This window comes from Lagopus leucura, unplaced genomic scaffold (genome assembly GCF_019238085.1).
Source record: "Lagopus leucura isolate 7727_CA_CO unplaced genomic scaffold, USGS_WTPT01 Super-Scaffold_100157, whole genome shotgun sequence".
NCBI lineage: Eukaryota > Metazoa > Chordata > Aves > Galliformes > Phasianidae > Lagopus > Lagopus leucura.
Window position 1 is genome coordinate 20,139,198 of NW_024962334.1, and position 9,107 is coordinate 20,148,304.

A 9,107-nucleotide genomic window follows, 5' to 3' on the forward strand; every position below is an offset into this window, starting at 1 on the left:
TCATCAAAATGAAAACCTAAAGACAGCTCCCCTTGTCCCTGCTCCAGGAACTTTCTCGTGGAAACAAAAATGTGAAAGACTCCACATGAGAGTGGTGCTCAGAGTGCAGGTAGCCAAAGGCATGTGATTTACAAGAGTATTCCTTTGATGAAGCAGCGTGCCAATCAACTCAGGCAGTATGGCTGTAGAATTGCCCTGATTTATGAGTTACTTTAAATCTTGCTTTCTGCTGCTCTGCATATTGCCAAAACAAAGATATTGCATCTGTTTCATGTAAAATTCCTAATTCAAGCTTACACCCAAGCTTCAAACCAGTTTTGAGAAGTGAGAAGAAATAAGCCAGCACTTCATTGCTTATATTAAAACGAATAGCATTTTTGAAATAATATTTGTCAGTGTCAATACTAAGTTTTCAGTATGGTGACTATGAAAAATCGCTCAGGATATTATTTTCCTAAATTATTTGGCACATAATAAATTATTTTAAACAATTTGGGGTAAATCAAGCAGTTAAGTGCAGTTTGATGCCACCACAAATGGTGTCTTTGCACACCAATTACTGTACTAACTGTGATACTATTGTTGTCCATACCACTTTAGACTGTAGGGAGGTTATAATTCAGTTTTAATAGTTTAAAACAATTCTTTGCTATACCAATGACAACATTGCTTGTTTTCATTTAGTATGTTGTATTTTGGAATGCACAAATAATTTATTTAAATAAAAGTATATACAAATATGATGAAGGAAAAACTCTACAGAGTTCGGTACAATGGCTGCATGCACTGGGAATGATGCTATGATTTGCTTCAGAGGAGTGAAGTATGAATTGAAAACTAGGAAAAATTTGGATGGTGTGCTGCAAATCCCATCACCACATCGAAGGGTCTTCAAACCTGAAACATATTATGAATAGAAACCTATTAAACACATTTTAAAGTCCTTTCTGGGAAATTCAGAGTTACAACTACTCAAAAATTTTCATTTTAATAATACCACCAATAAGGAATACATATCCACATTTGCAGCACAAGACTCCCATCAAAACAGATGAACCTTGGATGATCAAAAGTCTTGTATACTATATTGAAATATTTTAAGAGAGCTTTTTAGCTTTTAATCAGGAGTAAACAGTTTCCAAAGAGAATGGTGCCAAACAAAGCCACATCATGCTTTCAGCGTCTTCAAACAAAACTGAAGTAACCATCCAATATGTTATCATTGTATTCCACTGCTTAGTATCAAACATTTGAAATACATGTTGAAAGCAGTTCTGAGAGCAGGATTTGATCTCCCTGCTTATCCTGGCTACACAGAAAGATATTCGACAAGTTACCACTGAACATGGAGAGAGATACACGGAAATAGATTTGCCATCGTTTCTGCCATCTAAATATTGGGTGGCTAGTCTTACCAAACCATCTAATCTGCTCTACAGTCACTGGAGAGACACCAACACCCTGAGAGGGTAGTTAAGCCTGCACATTTGAGGATGGAGTGGCTCATATGAGAAAGATCCACCTCTCCTGTTGACTACACAAGGAACTCAACAGCTCCTTCACATGAAATACTTGAGTTTCACAGAAGCAGAATGCATACTGCTACTGAGTCATAACTCCACAGGATCCACTAGATCAGAAAAACAACATCTCACTTTTTTGTTATAAGAACTTACTTTTACTCAGGTCAAAGCACCTCCTTTTTTCAATTCTGTAACTTCCTAACTTTTACTTGATTTCTGTAAGAAAATCTTTAAACATTTTTTGGATGCTCTGACATATGATATTTTAGTCAGTGAAAGTGAAGTGCTGAATTCAGCCAGACATGCTGAACACAGTTAAGCTGTTTCTTAATACCTCAGCGTTCAGCTTCATCTAAGATATACGATGTTTTAGAATATCATTAAAGTTTAGAATAATACCAGCCTGCCTTCAATTCATTTAGCTTAGTTTTCTCTAGGAGGAATGCTTATACAGACACACTGTACATCAAACGTGTGTCCAACCTGTGGGGCTCCCCTAGTTTCACTATGAGTTCTCAAACCCCCTGGAAAATTTCCACTAAGTCAGAGAAAGGTACTGATGTCTTGGAGAGAGTAAGCTCCTGATGTGTCATCAAACTCAGGGCTGGATAGAAAGAAGACATGATTATATCTTCACATGGGGGTAAAAGCTGGAATGGGGTGAAGAATCCATACTGTGTTTTATCCTAGAAAACATATCCATAGGACACTAAACATCATTGTTCCCAGTACTCACATAATTGTCATCAATGAATGACAAACATGTTTTTTTTTCTCAGTTTAAAGTGCTGTTACAGGGGGGTATGAGATAAAAATCTGTTTCTCATCAATTCCTGATCTTAAATGCAGACTTGTTTGTTATTTCGCTCATGAGTCTTAGCTCCCTGGCGTGTTATAAATAGTATTATTGAAACAATAACAACCATAAAATTTTGTTGTAAAGGGGGGAAAATTACAGAGAGTATTAGACTTTGTACTACCCTCTGTGTTGCCTCAAATTCACGGCAGCGGAAATTTCCCATTATGTGAGGATTCTGCCTCCTCATTACAAAACACAAAATAGTCTCAAGCATTTCAATGTACTCCAGGCAGTTTTTTACATAAGCATATGCAGATAGAACCATTTCCCAACAGCTGTGGTTAGTCATCAAGCCTTAAGTCAACATTCTTCCTACACATGGATCCGCAAAGCTGATGGACACTCCACTGACAGCAAAGTTTTGGTCACCTCTTGGTGACATCACCATCCCCAAAGTCCAGTGCTACAAACTATTACAGTTAATTAATTAACTAGTTTAATTGAGCTTTTGCACAATGGATGGAAGTGCAGAGCTTGGAGACTCGTGAGATGGGTGCTGCACAAAACATTTATTCCTGCAGCAGTGTTAGCAGCAAGCTTCATACTTTCAGCAAAGTCCTAAACTGAGCTTATTCGTGATTTTTTGTGACTGAATGTTTTCTTTTACAAGAAAATAAAAATAAAACCCCCTGTATTTACTTTTTCAGCATAGGCAGAGTAAGGGAAAACTTTCACAGCTGCATAAATTGTGGTCACCACTACAGTATCTTACATTGTAATTTCAGTGTCATTACTTAATTATACATTATACATTTGAAATTCCAGTGCTGTTCAAAACACCACTGCTCTTCCAAACCAAGTGCAAGTGGAAATACAAAGGCCTTTTTTCCCCCCACTTTATGAAACATTAGGTACAAAACAAGTGTGAAATACTGTATTTTAAAGAACACTCATAGCTATGCATTTGTAAATAAACATATCTGCACATTTATCACTCGTCACACTTCTTTAAAGGGGAAAAATGGCAACTTGTGGAGTAGGAAATAAATAAAAATATGCCATCTTTGGGGATCCAGTGTGTAAGTGAATCATCATCCGGCATCAGTGCACGATTCTGTGCAATACAGTCCAGTAAAGGGCAAGACTTACAGAATGCTTCCCCTCCTTCAGCCAGCAGGTTCTGCCTGCTCTGAAAATCAGGAAACAAGGAGCTTGGACTATATTGTACCTGGGAAAGCATTTCTTGTATTGATAGAATGATTCTAGTTCTTAACAAAGAAGTTGAAAATGTGTGTAAGGATATGTTTATCCAGCTGTTGGTGGCATGTGTTTTCTCCCTGTGCAACATGGTTAATGATAACAAATAGGACTGTTAAATCTAAGTTAGAAATAAAGCCACTATAAAACTTCCTCAAACATACCGGGATCTAGGAATGTTTTCTGTGCTTTCCCTCAACAAGAGGTCTGAGATCAGCGTCTCTGGGCTTGATCTCTTTCCGTACCTAAGAAAAAAGAAAAAAAGTATATTTTTATTTATCTTGATATTTAATAATGAAGATTAAGCAGAGAACTATGAGGCAGAAAAAAACCTAAATACAGCTGATATAAAAACAACTTTGCAGCAAGTATTTTAATTAAATTGATCTACTCATGTTAGAAAATGTTCTTCAGTATTTCTTTTAATATATATTTTTGTCAATTGTTACCTGATAATATTGAGCAATTCTATGTTTCTCAATTTGATGGATGTTCCTGAATATTCGAGGACCTTGATCCTTACTGATCTGAGCATGAAGGAGGAAGCAGTGCATGACAAGACCTCTGAGCATGTCATTCTTGCCCACAAACCCAGTTCCATCATCTCATTAATTTTTCTCATTCTTTTACATGCTGTTGTATCCTTCATTAGAAATCACATGAATGTAGAGTCAAATTTATCTATTATATGAACAGTACACAAAATTCATGCGTGCCATTGTGTCTGAAGAACTGGCCGAGATTTTTAAAAGCTAGCTAGTACATTTGGAGGTGCACTACGTACCAGATTCAGTCATAAAAACTAAGCTGCCCCAAGGCAATAACCACTCCTGAACTGCGTGGCTATGGAAGAGAGAACAGCCATCAGAATCAGAGTTCTTTGGTTGAATATTGTCTGCTACTTCTGTCTTATACTTACACAATGGCTGTCTGTTGTTTCTTTTTCTAAAATCAAGGATATATTACCAACAGTTTGTTCAACAGTTCAATTACAGCAATTCCTCATTCTAGGAAAGAATTTCCTCTCTTTTTCTCAGAAAACAGAAGCAACACCAAACAGCCAGCTTGAGAGACACTTACTCACCATAAGAACTCATTAGATTACCAGTGATAACTGTAACCAAACACTCCTTAGGTTGGAAGGAATTAAGATTGTAACTTGTGTATGTAATTAGTCTGAATCACAAAGTACATTAACAGATAATAGCTTTGTGAACATCACTTGAGTGAAATTCTAGCTCCAGAGAAGTCAAAGGTGCTATCAAAGACTTACATTTTATCCCTTGCTGTCAAGATAGTTCTCCAATGGCTTAATTAATTTTGGGGAGGAGGGCAAGTTTTATCAATTGATGTCTGATTTTCCTGAAAACTGGACACATTTCTCACTTTATCATTTTATTTCTCTTTGTATTACTGCCTCACCTTAATCATTTTAGACCATCATATTTGGTCCAGAAAGACAAAGTATCAAATTCAGATTTTTAAAACAAATTTCTCAACCTATACTGACTGAAAGGTTAAATGCTATTACAGTAATGCAATCAAGCGTGATGCTGAATAAAAAGCCATACACTCTATCACCATAAAGGGATTTCTTTCCTGTTCCCTACTCCAATTAATAAGGATATGACCATGGCTTCAACTGAGGGGTAATCTAATTTGCCATTGTTTTTTAAGAAATTTATTTAACAAATCCAACAGCTTGCTCCAGCAGCTCACGTTTGGGCAAAAAGTCTCACTAACCTCTTGTAAAGTTTTCTCTGAGCAATAGGTAGCAACCTTCAGTAATCAGAGATTTGCTCAAACAGTGAAGAAGACTCTTGGAGACACACACATTATATGAGTCCCTCCAGCATGGCAAGACCAGAGCTGCTACCTATACAGGACAGCCCCACCTTGTCCTGAAACAGCAAAGCTGCACAGCAGGTGTTCCTTGGATGCACCAACTGGTGTGACTAAGGAGCAGCTGTTCTTCCTACTTCAGGTGCCAAAGCTTCCAGTCTACCCCATAATTTTGCTGCTGGGAAACAACCATGGTACAGCCGTAATGCAAAGAGGTCATGAGCAGTTGTGAAAGCAAGGCCTCAGTGCAGATGTTCTCTCTTCTTTCAGCTGCTTCGTGCTTGCTCTGTATCTTTGATGCACAGCTCTGAGACAACACAAACGCAGACATCCATGCCTTTTTTTGGTGTTTGGAAAACATGAAAGGAAGAGGGCCTGTTGGTTACAGTGTGCGCATGTAGCACCAAGCAGCAGGAGAAAAGATTCAAAGAAAGCAGGGCTCTGAAGAAAGCTCTCAAACAGTGCAGCACAGGGGTATGATGCAAGGACATGGGACATTTTGGAGGACAGCAGTGGGATTAATGCAAAGACACGTGGACGTCTGCAGTGCAGGAGTCTGCAGCTGTGCTGGTCATCTTAGGTTCTCTTCATCATCAGTGAAGATCTGAAACCTTGTAAACAATGGATTTCATCTGAAATGAGGAGTCTGAAGCAGGCCAGGAGTGCAACAGGTATCTATTTCCCTCAGATCACCTCACAGGAGTACAAAGCTATGTATGCTATGACTAAAGCCAAATGAGATGGGATGTGAAGGAGAGGAACCCTAAAGGAGAGAGACAAGGGCAAAAGTCAAGAAGAGAAGGAGGGATTGGAAGAAGCTTCACAGGAGCAGGGGTGAAGATCCCGTGGATCTTGGTCACTCACAGAGAATGACACTCAAATGCCAGAAGCAGAAGGCTAAGCCAGAAGGTTGTCCATGAGCACATAAACGTCAAACAAGAGTAGACAGATAAACTGAAGAGACAAAAAAGCACTGATCACAATCCTTGCTGCCCGTCCCGCAGCAAGCAGCCTGTGGACCTGGCCCAGCCCCAGCGGCCTGCTCACATGGGGTGAGCCTGGGCCCTGACACCTCCCCACAGCAGGGCTGGCTGAACAAGCACCCAGGGCAGAGCCAAACACTGCAGCGAGAGACAGCTCTGAGCACCTCTGCTGTAACAGACCAAGTGATGCACATGTTTACATCAGAATGCTTCTAAAGACAGCAGTTCATTTTGCAAGTGACTGTCACTGCTGAAGCAGGAGCTCTGTCACCTTATTTCTCTGCTGCTAATTCACCACAGAACAGAAAGAGCACAGTTCTGGTTGTTGGAGTGTTTGTTTCCAAGCTTTCTAGACAGCTTTAAAATCAAGTTGTTGTTGTGACTTTATCTGTCGGTTTTCTTTTAAATCCAGGTCAATCCTGGATTGATGGAACCTGAATGAGAAAACTGAAATTCTGAATTGTTTTGTCTATTGCCAACAATAACTATTCTGTTCATTTCAGAGCCTAAATACAAGTGAAAGCAGTCTCAGTCTTTGAGCTGTGTACTTGCAGCCAAGTCATAAGCAAAGAAAGCCAGGCAAAGTTAAAGAAGCACTTGATCTAGTGGTTGGCAGCCCTGCTCATGGCAGGAGGTTGGAGCTAGATCTTTTACGTCCCCTCTGACCTAAGTCATAGTATAATTCTACGCTTCTACATTTCTATACTGGAGGATGAATATAAAAGGAGGGGGTTGTTCAGCCTTGTACCTTTTAAATCAGAAACAGAATCAAAAAAAGGTGGAGACATGAAACCAGCCTAGAGATCCCAGTGCATGCAAGAGAAAGGGGCAGCAGCAGGAACAGATTATTTTAGCAGTCATCTGACAAAAAGTTACAAGAGCACAGAGCAACGCACAGAAACACACTGCACACACAAACAGCTGTGAATATTGCTTTAAAAGTCCAGGACTGAAGAACCATAATGTTATCAGCCTCCTCATCTCTGTTATGGTATTAGCACACAGACAGACAATGTCATGGGTTTGCTGGGAAAGCTCTCAGCTACACCATAACCTCCCCTCTGATTTAACTCTTCAGACTTCTACAGGGACAAATGCAAGCCTTATTATAGATCTCTCATCTGGTTTTGATATTAAACAAATATCAAAGGTCTTGTGTCACGCACAGTTTAGGGACCTCAGGGAATGCTTCTATTAATCAGTCTGAACTGGACAGATGTTAAGAACATAATTTTATAGCACAATGTTAACTTTTCTCAGCCTGAGCCTTCAGCACCCCTTTAAGCAGCACAGTGACCCTCTGAACACCAGCATGGGGCAAGGCAGCTTTAGGTCACACTCTTCTCTTTTAGCTTGGGCTCAAGTTCTCATTTATAGTCTTGAGAGTTTTTGTCAGACTACTGGGGTTTGGGGCATTCACTGCTCTATTAAGTAGCTGACAAAGCGCTTCAACTCCTACAACTTCTCAGCACAGAGCACTTTTTCCCAGTGAAACCTTCACTAGTCAGTGGCAGCGACACAAGAGTGAAACAGCTCCTACTGCCCTGCCTCATCCTCCCCAGGATTAGTTACATTTTCTCTCGATTTTGAGGGGGACTCTCCCCATGCCCACTGCCCCGTGGCCACACTCCTGCCCACCAGCCCGTGTGTGCCAGGTGCCAGAAAGGGCTGAAGGAGAGGATGCAGCGTCGAGGCAGGTGGAAATCCACCTCCGCACCCAAGGAGCGCGGGCACCACATCCTAACCTCCACCGGGTTTTCCTGAAGGAACTCAGGTGAGACCTCCAGCCGCGAGGGGCATCTCACTCCCCTCCCTCCCGCCTCGCCCCAGGAGAAGGGCAGCCCAGCGAGCGGGGAGGGGGACGCTGCCGGGCCCGCCGCCTACCTCTGCCTGGTGATGAGGTTGATGTAGTGCCTCAGAGCCGAGTAGTATCTGGCCATGTCCTCTGCGGGAGCGTCCTCGCCGGGGCTGTCCGGTTTGGAGGGGTACGCTTCTGCCAGCGTCCCCAGGCAGACCAGCAGCGACAGGGCGAAAGTCAGCACCGACACCCACAGCCTCATGGTGCCCTGCATCTGGACGGCGAGCGGGGGAGAGCGGCCGTCAGCGCCCGCCTCGACGGCAGAGCAGCGCGGCCGACCCCCGGCGCGCAGCCCCGCGACCCCCGTGCCCGCGCCCACCCCGTCGCGGTACTCACGGCGGCGGTTGCAGCGGAGCGGCTCTGGGCGAGGCTTGGCTCTTCTTGCCCGTGGGTCGGGGCTCCCGAGTGTGGGACTCCGCGCCTCGCCGGGGTGTTTTAAGGCTTCCCCGGCAGGCAGGAGGGGCCTTGGGCGATCACGCCTCGTCAGCCCCGGCCCCCCCTGACAAACCTCCTCCTGCGCCCTGCCCCGGGAGGGGCACCGGGCGGGGCCGGGCGCCGCCGCCGTCCCCCGCATCACGAGCACCGGCAGGGGAGCAAATCCCGCTCCGGGGTACCCTCCGGCCCCGGGGGTCCCCCGATGTGGCTGTCCGAGAGCGGCAGGGAAGGGGGAACCGGGGCGGGAGGAAGCGTACCCCGCCCCTGTGGCATCGGGGGGATCCCAGCCTGGATCTGCTTAGCGGGATGCTGCCCGACCCAGTGCCAAGGAAGCGTGGAAGAAGGTTTTGAGGTTTGCGGCATCCAGAAATGCCAAATCAGTGCCCCAGGCTCAGTCGTTGCCCCCACTA

The 9,107-nt window shown here is 43.4% G+C and overlaps 1 protein-coding gene across 1 annotated transcript; it reads right to left on the bottom strand.

Moving 5' to 3' along the window:
• Window positions 1-698: 698 nt before the first annotated feature.
• Window positions 699-8,692, bottom strand: NPY (neuropeptide Y). Its single transcript, XM_042888668.1, has 4 exons — window positions 8,599-8,692; window positions 8,289-8,476; window positions 3,744-3,824; window positions 699-897 (listed from the first exon to the last, which is right to left on the bottom strand). Exons 2-4 carry the CDS (start codon window positions 8,474-8,476, stop codon window positions 873-875), a joined length of 294 nt encoding a protein of 97 aa, XP_042744602.1. The 5' UTR covers window positions 8,599-8,692; the 3' UTR covers window positions 699-872.
• Window positions 8,693-9,107: the final 415 nt, after the last annotated feature.

Coding starts and splice junctions, on each gene's coding strand:
- NPY (XM_042888668.1), bottom strand. CDS start 8,476: ATGCAGGGCACCATGAGGCTGTGGGTGTCGGTGCTGACTTTCGCCCTG. Junction 3,825..8,288: donor AACCTCATCACCAGGCAGAG/GTAGGCGGCGGG, acceptor CTTTTTTCTTAG/GTACGGAAAGAGATCAAGCC. Junction 898..3,743: donor GAAAACATTCCTAGATCCCG/GTATGTTTGAGG, acceptor AATATGTTTCAG/GTTTGAAGACCCTTCGATGT.